The 18,402-nt window shown below is 47.6% G+C and overlaps 1 protein-coding gene and 1 long non-coding RNA gene across 5 annotated transcripts in view; one reads left to right on the top strand and one right to left on the bottom strand.

Annotated features, from left to right (window-relative positions):
• Window positions 1-1,837: 1,837 nt before the first annotated feature.
• On the bottom strand, window positions 1,838-3,497 carry LOC122753403. The gene is made up of 3 exons (XR_006356283.1): window positions 3,358-3,497; window positions 2,150-2,334; window positions 1,838-1,948 (listed from the first exon to the last, which is right to left on the bottom strand). It is a non-coding gene; the product is annotated as an uncharacterized LOC122753403 (long non-coding RNA).
• An 8,012-nt stretch (window positions 3,498-11,509) lies between these two features.
• The window catches only part of MPP2 (MAGUK p55 scaffold protein 2), a 33,620-nt gene continuing 26,727 nt past the window's right edge, over window positions 11,510-18,402 (top strand). The window contains exons 1-2 of one of the 4 annotated variants that reach the window (XM_043963160.1): window positions 11,510-11,673; window positions 15,123-15,186. In XM_043963160.1, coding sequence (XP_043819095.1) covers window positions 15,156-15,186 — 31 coding nt within the window. In that variant the 5' untranslated portion in view covers window positions 11,510-11,673; window positions 15,123-15,155. The remainder of the gene's footprint in view (window positions 11,674-15,122; window positions 15,187-18,402) is intronic. The other 3 variants (XM_043963159.1, XM_043963162.1, XM_043963161.1) reach the window with 3 other exon arrangements.

Below are 18,402 nucleotides of genomic sequence, written 5' to 3'. Positions count from 1 at the left end.
AGTGTCTTAAGATACTTTAATGTATATTTGAAGCATGGAATATATAAAAAAAGTAATGACTGTTGCTAGATTTTTTTTAAACGGGGGCTTGTAGATTTGTAAAAGAACTGGATTTCTAAGAGGCAAAAATTGTATTAGTTGTAAATTATAAATTCTTTGTGATAAAGGATGGTTCTCTGAGAGCAGGGAGGGGTGAGGGATACAGGAAGAAATGAATCGAAAAGCAAAAGCAATCAATAAAAATTTATTTGAAAAAAGTATAAATTGGATGAAAGTATACATCAGTGCTTCAGGGGATCTATGATCTTTTTCCACTGGTGTAGATGGCCACCTATTTAAATAAATAAATGTTCTCAAGGGGATCTATACAATGCATCATAGGTCTTTCTTTAGGTCCTTTAACATGTCATGGGTAGCAGTTCAGGACTAATCCTCTCTGTTATCTCTTGTTCTCAGTACAAGACTGACCCACCCTCCTTTTCCTATATACATTTCCTGAATGGTATCTTTCAGGCCACACTATCAGAACCCATCTGAGATGCCTTTGGGGGAAAGGGAGGTGATGTGTTCCTTTCTTTTCTTGCTTCTCCCCTTCCATCTCTCTGCACCCATCCAGGGTTAGGGAGAGCTCCCCCTTCCCCCCTTTGGAGTACCCTCCTCCTTTCCTGTCCCTTTTGCCCTTGTTGCCTGACTGCTAACTGGGCTCGATTGAGATGGGCATCAACAATTCCATTTCTTTTGGTAAGCGGTAGGACTTTCTATCAAGACCCTGTTACCATCTCCTATAATCCCTTAGGCCTCACCATCCCTCTTGTCTCTATGCCCTGTAACCCCCTAACACTGTCATCTTTACTACTTACTTAACAGAAGGACCTTTGGGCCTTGCCATCTGCCCTGCGGCTGAAATTTCTTTTACGTGTTGTCTCTCCCAATTATATTATGAGCTCCTTGAGAGGAGGGACTGTCTTGTTTCTTCTATTAGTATCCTCAGTCTTTAGAACAATTCTGAGCACACAGTAAATACTTAATGAAGTTGTTTTTCATTTATTAATTCAATTCTTGTACGTGTGATATGCTACAGCACATAGCATACCGAGACCCTCCACTCCTCTCTATCACCCTTTGGGTCACCCACAAATACTCTGGTTGTTTGGGAATCCTGGTGTTCCATGATTCACAGCCACACAGCATCTCATGCTTCAGAAGGGCACGACAACTAGTTTTCTATTTGGGGAGATACCTTATGCTTGGTGGGTCATGGGCCTGATGCCCCCAAGGAAACAATAATAACAACTCACGTTTCTACAGATTTGTAAGATTTATAAAGCATTTCCCCCATAACAGTGTTGTGCAGAAGGTGGTACAAACATTAATATTCCCATTTTACAGATTAGAAAACTGGAGAAAAGGCTGATTGATGTGCCTTGCAAAGTATCACATGGTTTCTAAGTGCTAGAGGTCTCTGGAATCTCTATCCACTTCTGTTTTTAAAAAGCTGTATTTTGTATCAGAAAACCTCAGGAAAGTGCAGAAGAGGTTGGAAAATATTTGAAATGAAGAAGTTTTGTGCATGTGTGTGTGTGTGTGTGTGTGTGTGTGTGTATGCGTGCGTGCGATACAGGGCTTTGGGGAGGAAAGGAAGACATTGTCACAGGTGGTGATAATCTGGAAAGTCTATATAGCAAGTATCCTCATTCAGGGACCTCAGGAACCAGGGGAAGAATTGGGGGTGGGGGGGGAATCTCACTTTTTTAAACCTCTAACATTCTAATTGGATCTCTAATCTGTAGTTTGTGAGGAGCTCTCCTTCCCCACCCCAATATATCCCCACCCTGTTGCAGCCTTTGGGATCCACTTGATTCATCAGAATTCCGAACATGGCACAAGGCTCTTCAGCCATTGCCTGGGGAAATGATTCTTGATCTCCTAGCGTCTCCTCTTTCGGTAACTGCCAGGGAGAGAGATAGAGGGCTCATTGCCTAGCTTGACCTCAATGGTTCCCATCACATCATGCCCAGCATTCCCAAACAATCCTGCACACAGACCCCTTTCTCTTACTTCCCCCCCACCATTGGCACACTTTGCTTTCACACACATACACAGATACACAAATCAAGAGCTGCCCTGGTGCCCTCCCATCCCCACTCACGGGGACATGTTGATAGCCTCCAGCTCCTTGCCGAGTTTCAACAGGAAGTTTTCCAGCTGCTCCACATTGGCATCTTCCCCAGGATAGTCTGGAACCTGCATTACTGCACAGGCCCCCCAGCCTGTCAACATCAGCAGCAGACACACCACCACCAAGAAGAGAGGCCATCTACAGAAGCCTGTCATCTGTGGAGGGGGCAAAGGGCAGAGGTCAAAGGAGGGGGAGAGGGGAAGGGTTGTAGGGGAATAAGAAAGGAGGTTGAAGAATGAAAGCGGATGGGGCGGCTAGGTGGCGCAGTGAATAAAGCACCAGTCCTGGATTCAGGAGGACCTGAGTTCAAATTTGACCTTAGACACTTGACACTAGCTGTGTGACCTTGGGCAAGTCACTTAACACTCATTGCCCATGGAAAAAAGAAATTAAGAGTCCCAGGTAGGTGCTATTATTATCATCATCCCCATTTACAGATGTAGATACTGAAGCTCAGAGAGAAGTCTCTACTCCAGGGTCACACAGCTAATAAAGTTCTGAAGCAAGGCAGGACTCCAATCCTGACTCCAAATTGAGCCCTCTACCCACTTTGCCACCCTATCTTTAAATGGTAGCAGTGATACATTTCGATAAGGTCCTCTGTGATTTGTAAAGCCTTTTTTTTTACTCACAACAACCCTATCAGATCTCACAGCTTTGAAATTCTGTTTCTTGATCATGAAGGACTCCAGTTGTGTCCTTGAGGTTGAAGGATTTGTGCCCCCTGAACAGAAGGCCAGGGCAGAAAGTGGTGAAATCCTCCATCCTTCCCAGCATATCCCACTGATTAGGGTGTCAGCACTCCAAAAAACAACTCAAGGAGCCCAATCCATGATCTCATTCTGCTCATTGCACTTGGCTCCAGGTTGGTCCTGTTCCCTCCCCCTCCCCCACCTCTGACTAGTAATCACAATGGAGGGAGAATGGTACAGTGGGAAGAACTGATGGATTTAGTGTAAGGAAAAATCTAGTTTCTCTCCTCTGACATTTCTTAACTGTGTGACCACAGGCAAGTCATGGCATCTCTAGGTCTCAGTTTCCTCATCTATAAAATAGGGATAATAATACCTGTAGAACCTGCCTCACATGGTTGTTATGAGGATCAAATGAGACAGTGGGTATGTAACATGCTATAAATGCCAGCTATTATTTTTAAAATTATTTATTATTACAATTACCTCGAGTCCCCTCCTGCCTGAGATCTCTTCTCTTGCTCTCTTAACCTGGTCCTGGATGGGGTTCCCGATGCCGTCTCAAGTACTATTTGGCATATGCCAAGCCTCTTTGGAGGCTGGATTCTTGGTGGTGGTGGTGGGAGGGCTCAGGGAAAGACACAAGGTCTCTCCAGCTCTTTGACCCAACAGTGAGCATACTTCCTTGCCAAGGGACCCTGGTAGCCATGCCAACTTCCTGGCTGAGCTCCCTTTGCTCCACCATCTCCATACTGGCATTCTTTCTCCTGCTCAGCCTGGCTCCTGGCCCATCTCTTCACCCTTATACCCACACACACAAAGCATGGGCAGGGAACAAGGTGGCTTCAGTTGTTCTGGGCAAAAGACTGAGAAGGGGACATGCAGGTGGCAGGAATGGTACATGATGAACATGTCCGGACTCCTGGGGGGCTTACCCCCCACCCATCAAGGTAGAGAATATGGGTGGGTGGCATGAAGTGCTTAGAGAAAGGCTTGGATGATGTCATAGGAGTAACTGGAGGTCAGTGATGACAACAACAAGAAGACTTGATAGTTTATACTTTCACATATGTGTGATTTCTTTTAAATTTTCATTTCTTGGGGCAGCTAGGTGGTACAGTGGATAAAGCACTGGCTCTGGATTCAGGAGGACCTGAGTTCAACTCTGACCTCAGACACTTGACACTTACTAGCTGTGTGACCCTGGGCACAGATAATTTATTATGCTAAACATAAAAGACTGATAGTATAGATTGACATAATGATGTAAACAGGATTCCTTAATTTATAACTAGTGGTATAGCATGCTGGAAGGCTGATACTTAAATTTCATCAGAACATAACAGTTGATTAGACATTTTTCATTTCACCTCAGCTCTGCACTGTCTCACTCCATTTCATTTGGTTTGTTTCCTTTTCTTGGTGGTCATCTTCTCTCATGGAGAAACTCCCTTTGTTTTCAGTTAGTTTTTACCTCCAGACCTATCAAATTCACAAGATACTTATAAACCTGGATGTACCTACCTTGATATTTATGCTTAGTAACCTATTTTAGAAAGGAAATGCAGCCAGAGTCTCCAGCATAAGGTTGCCTAAGGGAATTCCCCCTACTCTAGTGATCACTATGTTGCTGGTTGAGGAAGAGCAAGTTCATCCTTCACCCTACCCTGGAAGTCTCGGTCACTTAATGCCATGGGAAAGGCTTGAGCAATTGGGGGACAGGGGTTGAAGGGAGAGAGTGTACAATGCAGTTTTCTTTAAGGGAACCCCCAGCCCCCTTCCTGCTGTCCTAGCCCTAGTGCATATTCCTCTCCAGGGTGCATTCCTGACTCTCCAGCCTTTTCCCATCATTCCATAGAAGCCTCCTTACCCTTGAAGTGTGCTTCCTCAAATTGAACTATCCCAGAACCTCCATTTTAAGAAAAGTACCCAGGAGAACCATGTCTTTTTTCTCCTGGCTCCATTCCATAGTCTCTGGACTTTGTCTACTTGGGCCATGGGCCTGCACCTTCTCTTCCCATTACTCCTTGTTTTCAGCCCCCTTTGATGTGTTATCTTCCCCTATTAGAATGTAAGCTCCTTGAGGGTAGGGACTGACTTTCTTTCTCCTTGTATTTTAGCACAATGCCTGGCACATAGTAAGTGCTTAATGATTGTTGACTTGACTTGCCTAGTCACCATGTCTCTGGAGTTCCCTTAAGGTAGGTGGTGAAGTGGATAGAGAACTAGCCCTGGAACCCAGAAGGACCTGAGTTTAAATCCAGCCTCAGACACTTCCTAGCAGTGTGACCCTGGGCAAGTCACTTAATCCTGTCTTCCTCAGTTTCCTCATCTGTGAAACAATCTGGAGAAGGAAATGGCAAACCACCCCAAATGGGGTCACAAAGAGTCAAACATGACTGAAATGACTAAATAACAACATAAAATTCCAGGATACATACTCCCTGAGTTGCCCCCATAAACTAATTCAACCTTTGTTACATACAGATAAGAAAACACAAATCCAGAAAAGGGTAATTATCTATTCAAGTTCACATGGTTAAAGCCAGGTGTCAAATCTGGATCTTTTGACCCTAAATTCACTACTCTTCCCTTTATATCACACCTGCCTTCCTCAGATTACTAGAGGTGCACTAAGCTAATTCAGTTCCTAGCCTAGCCCACAAGGCATTCACACTAAGCACTCCAGCTGATCCAATGCTCCATCTATTGGAAACCTCTTTCCATTGAAGTCTGATCAGATTCCTATACCAATTGGGCCACTTCTCCTTCTTCACAAGTCCCTCTAGAGCCCTTTAGTACTGCCCTGTCCAATGAGTCAAAAATAGAAACGGTGGGCATGACAGTGCGGGGTGAGTGGGTAATGTTCCTTAATGGAAGGCTGGGAACAGGAGTTGGAAAGAGACAAAGTGAGTGCTGGGTTGGGGAGAAGGTATTCCCTTCCTAACAGCAGAGTGGAAGCCCTTTCCCACCATTTTATGCAGAATTCATTCCCTTATTTCTAACCACTAACTCCTAACCCCAGCCCCCATATATCATCAAATAAGAGAGCAGCGTTTAGAATAACAGACTTGGGGTCAGTTTTTGTCTTAAGGCTGAGGCTAGGGTACCTGGTTCATCTGGTTGGGGAAGGTGGGGTGAGTAATTTGAGAGGAATGTATGGTATTTAAGTGGAATAATGCCACATGCCAGAGTGGTGAATTTGGAGTCAGAGGTCCCAGGTTTAAATGTGTGACCGACCATAGGCAAGTTCCTTCCTTTTCCTGGGACTCACTTTCCTTCTCTGTAAAATGGGAGGCTAAGAGTAGAGAAGCTCTATGGTCCTTTCTTTTATTAGAAAGTGAAATCCTGGAGGGTAGGTAGCATGTTTTTGCCTTTCTTTGTATCACGAGTATTTGGCACATAATAAGTGCTTAATAAATCAATGCTTGTTGACTGACTTCCATCTCTAGATTTATACTATGAATTCCTTACTTTCCTCTGGGTCAGTCCTGCCCTGGGCTTTAGGATCTCCCTCCAGAGATGGGGTACAGAGTCCTTATTTTTTGGCAGCAGGCCCAAAAGGGACTTTAGTTTAGACTCCTGTTTCTTCCTTCTGCCCCAGCTAGACATCATAGGAACTTGTAGACTCCTTTCTACCTGGGTCCTCCTCTTCTGAAAGATTGTCAGGTCAGGGTCCCATGTCTCCCCCTTTCTGGACTGAGTGCCTTCTGTGGTACTCTTAGTGTACACAGAGAATCCAAATAATAATAGCTAGCATTTATATAGCACCAGAACAACCTTGGGAGCTAGATTCTATTGTTATACTCATTTTTCAGTTGAAGGAACTGGGGCAGACAACAGAGGTTAAGTGACTTGCCCAGGTTTATACAAGTAGTAAGTATCTGAGGCTGGATTTTAACTCAGGTCTTCCTGACTCCAGTCAGCGCTCTATGATGCATGTGCCAAGAGTGTGGTGGGAACTGAGAAAAAGAGCCTTCTAGTCTCCATCCCAGCTCTAGGTCTTAGGAGGGAGGGGCCATCTTCTCCTCCCTCTCGACAATCTCACTTCTGTTAGGGTCATCATCAATCTTCCTAGTCATCCAGGTTCTAAAACTCAGTAGCCATCCTTGATGTTTCTCCTTAACCATCTCCTGCATATCCAACCAGTTGCCAAACCCTGTCAATTCTACCTCCAAAATAACTATAATATCTAGTGCCTTATACACACTGGATACCTAATAAACTTTTCTTGAATGAAATGATACTCTTGCAGATTTCCTAACTCTCTCTGTTTCCATTACTTTAGATTGAAGGTTTATCTTGTTCTTTTTTAATTAGAGTGGAGTGTTGTTCTTCAGTTATGCAGTTGTGTCTGACCCCAGTACTGGAGTGGTCTGCCATTTCCTTCTCTAGTGAATTAAGGCAAACAGAGGTTAAGTGACTTGCCCAAGGTCACAGGCTAATAAATGTTGAAGGCTGGATTTGAACTCAGGTCCTCCTGACTTCAGGCCCAGCACTCTATCCACCTCACCACCTAGCTGCTGTTCCTCATATGCCCAGCCTGCTTTCTTTCCTCAGCCTGGCTTCTTGGAATCCCTGGTTCCCTTCAAGGCTTAGCATAAGTGTTACCTACTACCAGAGGTCTTTCTTGATCATTCTGCTGCTTGTTAGTGATCCTCACACCCTCCCTCCCTCCCTCCCCCAGTAACAACAACAAAAATTACTTTGCATAAACCTTGTATTTTCATATCTCTTTATGTATGGCTTACTTTAGCAAAGCGTAAACACTTTAAGAGAAGGCATGGTTTTATTTTTGGTATTTATATTTCTGAGATCTCATACAGAGCACCTAAGAACATAGCTGAGGCTTAAAAATGCTTATTGAATTATATGGAATCAAATTATCTCAAATATCCCATAGTTTCAGTGATTTCACATGTAAATATGTTATCGACTAATCAACAATCAACAAGTCTTTATCAAGTTCTTATTTATTATGTACCAGACATTGTTCTAGGGACTGGGCTACAGGAAAACAAGAATAAAACAGTTCCTACTCAGATTGAATGATTAGATTGCTCCAGAGAAATAAGCCCTGAGCTTAAACTTGGTTCTGCCACTAACTCGAAATATATAACCTACTTCTCTGGGGACAGAGCCATAACTAGCATTTTTTGTGCCCGGAGTAAGCTTTCAGAAAAGATGACCCAGGGAGGCAGCATAGCACAGTACCCTGAAATCAACTTTTAAAGATGAATTCAGTTAGGTTTGAGTGGGAGGTAACAGAGGTCCTGGGACACTGGCTTTCATAAATAGAGACCCCTAAAAATATAACAAGATTGATTGGAAGGGGTTTTTTTGGGGGGAAGGGGGTGAGGGAAGGCAAGAAATATCAGCCAGAAAGAGGAATTAGTGCTATCTAGTAGCTTCCTATTTTATTTTTTTCCCAATTTTTAAACCTTTTTATTTAAAGTTTTGAGTTCCAAATTCTATCCCTTCCTTCCTCCCTCCCTCCCCTTCCCCTTTCCTGATACAGTAAGCAGTCAGTGTAGGTTATACATATGCCATTATGTAAAACATTTCCACATTAGTCATTTTGTACAGTAATTTCCTATTTTAACTATTTGTTCTTGCTTGGACCAGAGTTTGAGTCCTGCCTCAGACATATTCTGGTGGTGTGACACTGGGCAGGTCACTTAACTTCCCTCAAGCTCAGTTTCCTCTTCTCTAAAATGGAGATAATAATAGCAATTACCTCCCAGTGTTGTTGTAAGGATCAAATGAGCACATACATACATATGCATGCATACATACATATATACATACACACATACACACACTTTGCAAACCTTAAAGTGTCACACTATTATTAGTAGTACTAATGAGATTCTGAGAGAGGTGCAGTGGATAGAGAGTTGACCTTGGAGGAAGGCTTCAGAACTCTTCTGACCCATTACTATTGGTCCTGTGACCAAATCACTTAAACCCTTAGTACCCCAGATCTTAGTAGACCAAAAATGACTGAGCAGTGACCAATCAGCTTTGGGTAGAGTAAGCAGGAGTTCCTAACTTCAAAGAAACCTGTCAGTAAAAACTGCACCCCCAGACTCTAGGTTTGAAGCTCAGTTGTTTCTGTGTTTCTGAAAGAAAGAATTTGAGCACCTTGGGGCGCCCATTATGGTTCCCTGCCTATTGGCTTGTTTCCTTCCTCTTTTGGCCCAGACCTTCAGCTGTAACTATCAATGAGGTGGGTTTTGTTGTTGTTGTTGTTGTTGTTTTTATTTTTGGTTTTTGGTTTTGCAGGGCAATGAGGGTTAAGTGACTTGCCCAGAGTCACACAGCTAGTGTCAAGTGTCTGAGGTTGGATTTGAACTCAGGTCCTCCTGACTCCAGGGCCAGTGCTCTATCCACTGGGTCACCTAGCTGCCCCTAGAGTCCCATTTATAGAACCCTTCACTCAGTTCTGCCCTTCCCTGGATGGGACCTATGTTTACCCCCCAAAAGCTGAGAGTCAATAAGAGTTCCCTAAGGAGAAGATAGAGGCCAGTATAGAATGCAGGCAGTTATACGTGGTTTAGCCACAATTCCATTAATATCTGTCTTTATTGTGTTTTTAAAAATGTTTTATTTTTCCCCTTCAAAGATTGGTTCCTTAAAACAGATTTTCCTGAGACTTCCAGAACCTCTTCATTCTTCAAATTTTTGAGTGTCTAGCGCTTATCATAGTGCCTAGCACATAGTAGGCATTTCATAAATACTTTCTCATTAACATTGTATTTAAGGTTAGGTTGTATCTATGTATTGATTAGTTTTGCTTCCTCCTACCCCCTTTTTCCTCTTTTTCTTTTTCCAAATTGTTTAAAATAAGGGACCTCCCTCTGGGAGAAGGAAGGAGGAGGAATACAGGGGGGGAAACTAAGACATGTTAAAAATAAAAAAGGATATCATTAAATGGTGTTTTTGTTTTTTATATTATGACCCTAGGTTAGACACCACCCTTTGTCCAGTAAGCCCAAGAGAAGAGGACATTCATCTCCATCCCAAATCCCCACTCTCTTTCTTCGACAAGGTTTCACCTTAGAATCCCTGTGATATGTGAAGCGATGGAAAGCAAATTAAGTGGAGTATCAGAGGCCCTAGGACTTGGGTCCCACCTCTGATACTACCCACGTGACTTTAAACAAGCCCCTAAATATCCCTAGGCCTCAGTTTCCTCCTTTGTAAAAGGAGGGGGTTGGGCTAGGTAGCCTCTACGTCTTTTTCAGTTCTAACGGTCTGATTCTATTATTTCCTGGGATCTTCAGATTTCTATGCCTCGGGCTCGGCCGTCAAAGCCTTCTAGAGAGTTCATTTCTGCACCCCCCCTCCCCCGCCCCGGCTCTAAAAGTAAAGAAGGAGGTTAAAAAATTTCCAATGATTAGCAAGGAGGGGGGAGTATGTAGCGACAAGACCTATATCCAGAGAGAGGAAGCTATTTGGCCCGAAATTCCCGAGCGCGTAAGTGACAGAGAGTGGAATCGAACACCCGGCTCAAGCTTCCAAACTGTCCACTACGGATACGCCCTAGAACCGAGCATGCGTCCAGTGGCTTAGTGTAGGGCTAGGGGCGGGGCGTGAGGCTGTTTAACTCTTTGTCCACCCCAGGAGTAGGTGTCAGGAGGCGGGGTGTGGAAGGAGGCAATGGGGCAATCTTCAGGGGCCCTACAGCTGGAGATCTGGGAGGGACTTAAGTTAGAGGTCATCTAGTCGTTTCCAGTTGACAGTTTAAGAGACTAAGTTTTAGAAAAGGAAGTGATTTGCGCAAGGTTACCTAGCTAGTAAAATAACGGAGCTAGAATTCGAATGCAAGTCCCGGGACTCCAAGCTCAGGGCTATTTGTCTTTTTCTCTTGCGTGCTCGAACAGAGAAGTTGTCCTTAGTCTTCTTGCTCCCGGTTCTAACCCCCCCCCCTTTTTTTTTAAAGTGAGGCAATTGGGGTTAAGTGACTTGCCCAGGGTCACACAGCTAGTAAGTGTCAAGTGTCTGAGGTCGGATTTGAACTCAGGTACTCCTGACTCCAGGGCCGATGCTCTATCCACTGCTCCACCTAGCTGCCCCCTAAACCCTTTTTGAAAACCAATTCTTCCTACTTTTAAAGTATGGGACCCTTGGTGTCCCCAGCTCTCAGCGTTCTGCTAGAACAGAACTTCCAGCTCCCTGAAGACCTGGGCTCAAATTCTGCTTCAGTAGCGCCTGAGCAAGTCACTAAGTTACTGGGTGCCTCAGTTTCTTCATCTGTAAAACGGAGTTGGATTCAATGGCTCTGTGTGCGTGTGTGTATTTCCCACCTCCTCCCACCCCCACTCCTTTCTTGGGAGGGATGGGAAAATTGATGTAGGGAGAAAAAAGGTGAGTGAATCTTTTAACCTCTTCTGTAGCCCTTAAGTTCCCGCCCCCTCCCCACAGCCTGGTAGAAGGGTGGGTATGATGAGATCGTCCGAACTTCCTCATCGCCCCTTTAAGAGATTCCCTAAATACCAAGGGAAGGTTTCGGGGCTCAACCCGCCTCCTTCCCCTCCTCCCCTTTCGGCTCCTTTCTCAAAGCTGGGAAGCCGGTCGCTGGCCATGCCCCGCCTAGCCTCTCCACCCGGGTTCCTAGATTCTGTCCCTCCGCCCATTATTCCAGCCGAAGGCCCCCACCCCCGCTCGACGCGCGCCCCCTCTCTTCTCCTAAGAGGCATTGCCGCTTTAAGAGCGAGGAGAGATTGACAAGCTCGAAGAGCCGCGGAGAACCGAGACTGAGCCGGAGCTACCCGGAGCAAAGGACTCCCCGGGGCGCAGGTAGGCGTCCCCCTCCCGTCCCCTTCACCCCTTCCTTAGCCCTGGACCCTTGCACACAGTCCTAGGGCCTCTGTCCTCTCCTCTGTCCTAGTGCATCCTTGAGATGCACAGGATGAGATTCTAGTCAAGGGGGCGCTGGCACCCGCCTCTGCCACCCCCTCCCCATACCGACAGCCCACCGCCCGTCATCCATCTGGCCCCTCCCCGAGGAATCGTCTACCCCAGACCCTTTTCCCGGGGCTCCCTGAGGGGGAGGGGGAATATAAGGAGAGGGCTGACATCCCATGTGAGCCCTCCTCCCTCAGTCTGGCTGTCTTCCTGTTGATCCTCCTTGCCTAAGACTCCAGAGGGATGGGGACGTAGGGGGTGGCACCGGGAGACCTCCTCTGCCCACCATGTGAAGGTCTCCGAGGTGACGTCGAGAGGCATGGGTGTTGGGGAGCTGACATCCGAGTGGCATCTGGGGCCCTGGGAACCCCATAAGTGCTATTTTAATCAGGACTGGCAGAACACCACGTTACATAAGGGTCGCCTTGCCCCGTCTACCCCGCCCCCCCCAGTCCTCTCATCTCCCAGACTTGGGGGGAAGAGCAGAGCTGGATCGAGGATGGAAGGCTAGGGATAGAGACTTCCTTGGGTCTCTTTGGAACCTTATGTCCGCCAGTGAGGACGACCCTGAAGGGGCGGGTTTTCCTCGGGTGCCTTTGGGTTTGGGGGATTGATTGATCTCTATTGAGAGTGGAGCTGGGAGCTGGGGAGGTTATTCTTAATTACTTGGAATGGGATGACCAGGGAAGGTGGGAGGGGGGATCAGGAACCCAGAATTGGGGGATGCTGAGGGGATATGGTAGCTGAGGCGGGGGAGGAGGACTACACTGTGACCTCATCTGTTCTTCTCCCAGAGGCATTCAAGATGCTGATTCTTTCTCTCGTGCACAACACTCGCACCCCCTTCCCAAGGTCCTAGTGCCGGGAGTGTTTGGAGGTTGGAGGGGTGGGGGTGGGGGGGGGGCTGGGAGCAGTAGAAATGGGAAGGAGAGGAGGCGGGGATTGGGACGGGGGAACCTGGCGGCCAGTCAGTCCTTTTGACTGGGGGAGCCAAGCCCTCAGCCCACGTGACCTCGGTCGGTTCAGCTTCTCTTTTATCTCGGTTGTCCGTGGAAGGGAGGGCGGGGGTATAGTAAGGCCATTCTTTTCTCTGAGTCCCCTCTCCCCTCCCAGCTTCCCTCCTCCCATTCAGAGTAGCAATCGGAGGATTTAAAAGGATCAGGCATTACTCCACACCTCCATTTTTGCAGCTAAGGCAACTGAGTCTTTCAGAGAATATATAGGGGCCTGGGAAGGTTGGGGCGGGGCGCTTCTGGGGAACGCTGGTCTCTCCCTGCTACGGGGCGTTCTCAGGGAATCACTTGTGGTGGTGGTGGTGGTGGTAGGAGGGGTTGTTGATGCTCCGAGGTGTGACTATAGATTGGGGAGAAGGTGAAAGAGGACACCTGTGCCTGACTTTCTAGAACGCGGGAAGCATTTCCCCTGCTGTGTTCGAGACCTAAGACCTTGGCATTGGACCAGGCTGGCCGGCCGAACTGGCACTGGGGTTTCTGCTTCACCACAGCTTTTACTCCACTCCCTTAAGAGGGTTGGGGCTGACCTGGGGGGTTGGGGGGAAGGAAGGAAGAGAAGGGGAATTGAAATCGTGGGAAACAGCCTTCCACCCAGAACTGATCCAGAACTTTATGGGGATAGGCCCGATAATACTGGGTCATGGGCTAGAAGGCTCTCTTACCACACCCTGCACACCCTTACCAGGCATTCCTTTTGGGGACGGAGCTATCTTGAGTTACCTTTGGGCCCCTCTCTATTCGGGCACCACCAACTGGCAGGCATTGGGGAGGTGAAGAAAATTCCACTGCGAAAGTAGAGGAAGCAAGGGTTATCTCCACTGTACTGCAAAGGGGGGCTCTGGCTGGCATTCTGCCTGGTGAAATGAAGTCTCGGGGGCAGCTAGGTGGTGCAGTGGATAAAGCAGGAGGACCCGAGTTCAAATCCGGCCTCAGACACTTGACACTTACTACCTGTGTGACCCTGGGCAAGTCACTTAACCCTCATTGCCCCACAAGAAAAAAGAAAAAAAAAGAAATGAGGTCTCCCCAGATCCCTTCCAGGCTGAGTGTTGGCTCGAGAGTCCTTCTTTTCCTTGCACCTTCTCTCCAACCCTGCTCTTGGACTCCTGGGAGCAGAGAGGGACTAACAAGAGGGGTTTTCACTCCTCCTCCTGATGACAGTGGGCAGCTGAGCATAGGACCACCTCAGGTGCAGAGGCCCACTCTTTTTGGGGTGGAAAAGAGAAGCTGGAGTGACCAAATAAGTATGTGAAAAGGTTTTTTGTTTTTTGGTTTTTTTTCCCCTGGGCAGAGGCACTAAAGTTCAGGCATATCTCCTCTCCTCTCCAGGACACAGAACATAGCACACATCGGGCATCGTGCCCCACAGTGGGCACTGCCAACAGACTTCTGAGCTTCTCTTCTGCCCCCCCATTTCCCTCACCCTTACTGTATGAGCCACAGGCTCCTGTTGCTATGACAACTGGGAATTAGCGTTTTATCTGGCAGCCCAACCCCTCCCTTAAAGCTTTGATGGGGGAAGGGAGGATGATCACTCGGTATACTGTTCCCATTCTCTTCTGCCCTAGGGGATGTGGGGGTACCTAAAATCTCCCCTTCTCTATCCCTGTCCCAAGTCTGTTGTATTTTTTAAAAATCCTCTGACACAGGCCCTAGAGTTTGGGTACCAGTCAGAGGGGGCATCAACAGGAAATTGGTAACTCCAGGCTTCATAGATGACTGTGATTTTACTTGCTTGTCACTATTCCCATGGCATCACTCTATTTCTGTTAAAGTTTATAGAGGCCTTTGAGATCTCGGAAAGGGCATGGGTAGGGAGTTGGCAAAGATGCCTCCCTGATAGAAAAGTTTGCTTCTGTGGGGTGGGTGGGAGGGTATTGGGTTTGCTCCCAGTTGCCCTTTCAAGAGTCACAGAGAAAATTGATCTTAACTGGATTGTAGATTTTTCATCTGGAAAGGATGTTGGGGGCCATCTGGTCCAACCCCTTCGTTTTACAGATGAGAAAACTGAGGCTGATAAATTTGCTTATGGTCGCCCAGGTAACAAGTAGCATAAGCTTCGCTCCTTTTCCCCACAGACAGGGTTTGGGATTCTTCTATAGGGCAGTACATCGGGCTTTGTACCACTAGCCCTTCTCTCCTCTGTCTCTTATTGCATCCTGGCCATTCTCAGAGGTCCTGGGTCAGAGTATCAAGATAGGGAGTGATGGGCAGCAGACATCCTGGCCACTACCGGACCTATCCCAACATGGCAATGCTTTTCCCCTCCCTTTCCTCTCTTTTATTCCAACCTCTTGTTTTCTCATGATCTTTTCTCTCTCCCCACAGGAGAGTTGCCTGACAACCACAGCTATTCTCATCATGCCAGTTGCTGCTACCAACTCTGAGTCTGGTAAGGGGGTAGGACATCCCTTCGGTTAGGACTCCCCTTTTTAGACAATGGAAGGCATTAACAGTGGGTACAGAGGGTCTGGAGAGGGCCCCTACCTAAGAGAGTCCAGAATTCAGAGACTAGCAGTAGCCAGGCAACCATCTAGGCAGAATGGAGGTGTCTATGAGAAGCAGCACCAAAGAAAGACAACAGTTTCCCTAGAGCTAGCTTAACATCCCATATTGTTGTTCAGTTGTGGGGTTTTCTTTGGCAAAGATACTGGAGTGGTTTGCTCATTTTACAGATGAGGAAACTGAGGCAAACAGGGTTAAGTGACTTGTCCAGGGTCTCACAGCTGCTATGTGTCTGAGGCAGAATTTGACTACCAAGGACTCTCTCCACTGGCCCACCCAGCTGCCTCATTTGGCTTTCGAACTCTGATCCTTTGATCCCCAGCCTCATCTATAGATTTCCTTTTCTTGCGGGCAGGTCTTGGGCCTCCCCTCTCCCCTATGCCACATCAGGCTTGGTGCCTGCTCTGTCACTGGATGGAGAAGTATAAACCTGTATCCTGTGTCTCGGGGATCCTGCTGCCCCATCTACTGGGGTGCCTCTTGATCTGTGCCCTCTTCTGTGCCTGCTCCCCCTGTGCCCGAACTCTTGCCTCCCTCTTGGTGCCTTTGAGGGCCCTTCTGTAAGCTGCTTATGGGCTAATTAAACCCATCCCCCTGAGCTGATCATTAGGGACAGTAATCCTGGACCATCCAGTAAATCCATTAATGGCATGGGGAGAAGGGGGTGGGGGTGAGTGGACATGCCAGAGGCTTTTATCTCTGCCCAGTGAAGCTGAGGGACCAACACTGCCCAGTAGGGGTATGACAGAGCTGGGGAGGAGCAGACAGTTTAGCCAGGAGAAGGGGTGGGTGGGAAACTGTCACTTCCCCAGACACCTCCCATAAGGGACTTCTTCAGGGGTCCTAGGGCATTGGTTCTGGGTTAGGAGTAAAGAGGAGAAAGGGATATTTAGGAGAAAGTATGTCTCTGGGTCCCTACCTTGAAATTAGTGCTACTTGGGGCTCCTTCCTTCACCTAGAATCCTAGACTAATGATGCCACGTGGTACTGGTTTCCCAGGATCACATGTGTAGGACAGGAGGAACCTCAAAGGTCATCTAGTCTAACCCCCTTATTTTGTCTTTTCTTTTCTTTTTTTTTTGGTAAGGCAATTGGGGTTAAGTGACTTGCCCAGAGTCACACAGCTAGTAAGCGTTAAGTGTCTGAGGCCAGATTTGAACTCAGGTCCTCCTGAATCCAGTGCCGGGTGCTCTATTCACTGCACCACCTAGCTGCCCCAACCCCCTTATTTTGTAAATGAGTAAACTGAGACCCAGGGTGGTAATAGACTTTTCAAGGTCAGACAGGTAGTAACAGTGCTAAAATTTGAACTCATCTCATAACTCCAAACCCAACACTCTTTCTACTATGCCCTCTCACTCTCAACAACTTGCATTCACTGCCTCTCACCCCTAACAGCAGTTTGTCCGACCTATTTGGATCATGGGATTTAGAGCCAGAAGGGACCTCTGTTGTTTGGTCCTTGTCTGACTTTCCATGACTCCATTTGGGATTTTCTTGGCCTTAAAGATAATGAAGTGGTTTTCTATTTCCTTCTCCAGCTCATTTTAGAGATAAGGAAACTGAGGCAAACAGAGTGAAGTGACTTGCCCAGGGTCACACAGTTAATAAGTGTCTGAGGCTGGATTTGAATTTAGGTCCTCCTGAGTTCAGGCCTGGCACTCTTTCCACTGTGCCACCTAGCTTTCCCGGTGTATTTTTCATTACAGGCTTATTAGAGATAGAAAACAACTTGGGGAGGGGCAGCGGAGTTGGGGTCCAATATTCCTGTCTATCTGGGGGACAGATGCTTCCTTATTTAACTTTCCCCTGCCCTTGCCTTTCTGCTTTGTTGGATTATCTAGAAAAATACGTGAGTGGGCTCCCTACTTCTTTTGTTTTATTTAAAGACAGCTGGGCTTCTGGTAGATAGTGGCTTACAAAGGGTTAAAGCGAGCAAGGTCCCTGCTCTGCCCTCCTCCCCCCTCTATCACATCCTGACATACCCCAAAGGTACCTTCTTTGGTCCCTTATTTGATCCCCAAGAACTTGGAGGCATGGCCATGCTTTTTCTCTTCAGATGGGCGTGAGTGGATGGGGGAGTGACGTGGGGTGGGCTCATCCCTGGTATCCACCCCTGCTATTCTGGTTCCATCCACCTCAGTGTGCTTCACTAGTCTCCTTCCCTTCTCTCAAGGTTATGGTGAAAGGGAAAGGGGAGGGGGAGGGAAACTTGGGGGTCTGCAGGACTGTTTCCAGGCAGTGCTGTCCCTTTAAATCTGCTTCACATCCCTGGGTTAATGTCCTAATGTATAATCCTGCCTGCTGCCATGGCAACCAGGGGTGCAGTTCGACCCACTGCCACTCCTTCGGGAACAGCAGCAGCACCCTGGTGACCGCCCTCCCCGGGCATCTCAGGCACAGAACGGAGAGAGCAGGGCAGGAAATGGCAAGGGCTCCTTCATTCTTCCTTCACTCATGGCCCTTCTGGATGGTGAAGAGAGTTAGGAATTCACCCTTTTCTCTTCCTCCTCCATTCTAAAATGCCAATCATGTCAGACTGGCAACCCCTTGCCCATTTCCTGGGGGTGGGGGGCGGGGGGGATGATTGAGGAGGAAGAGTGAGGACTGAGCTTTCTGATTGTGTTGGTTGGGAAGGGGGAGTCAGGGGCGGAGCTCAATGAAGCCCATCTCTGTGCCAGACTCAGTACCCATCAGTCCTTGGCAAGAGCTGGGGGGTCATTCCTGGGCCATCTTCTCTGGCTGGGTTAAAGGCAGAGGAGATCAGGGATTTGGGAGGAGGTGAGCTTGGAAGGGATCCTGGGGCTAGGGAGGGAAGTGGAATAGAAGCTTCTGGAGCTGTGGTGGGGGGGCCCTGCAAGTGGGGGGATTTGGGGTGTGGGATATTTCAAGCAGATCGAAGAGGAAGGAGAAATTGAGGACGAAGGTCCCCCTCCCTCTTCATGACTAGGTCTTCTGGTCTCAGAGTTGTGGAGAGGTAGAGAGGGGAGGGGGTGGTCTTCTGGGCGCTGTGCCAGTCCTGGGTGGGTGGGGGGGTGGAACCATGCCTGTTTTCCCCAACCTCTTCACAGACCTAAATGGGGGAGGGGCTTCCCCTTAGAAG

This window comes from Dromiciops gliroides, chromosome 4, assembly GCF_019393635.1.
Source record: "Dromiciops gliroides isolate mDroGli1 chromosome 4, mDroGli1.pri, whole genome shotgun sequence".
NCBI classification, from domain to species: Eukaryota; Metazoa; Chordata; class Mammalia; order Microbiotheria; family Microbiotheriidae; genus Dromiciops; species Dromiciops gliroides.
The sequence above is the reverse complement of the archived record's forward strand: the minus strand, read 5'-3'. Positions and strand labels throughout refer to the sequence as shown.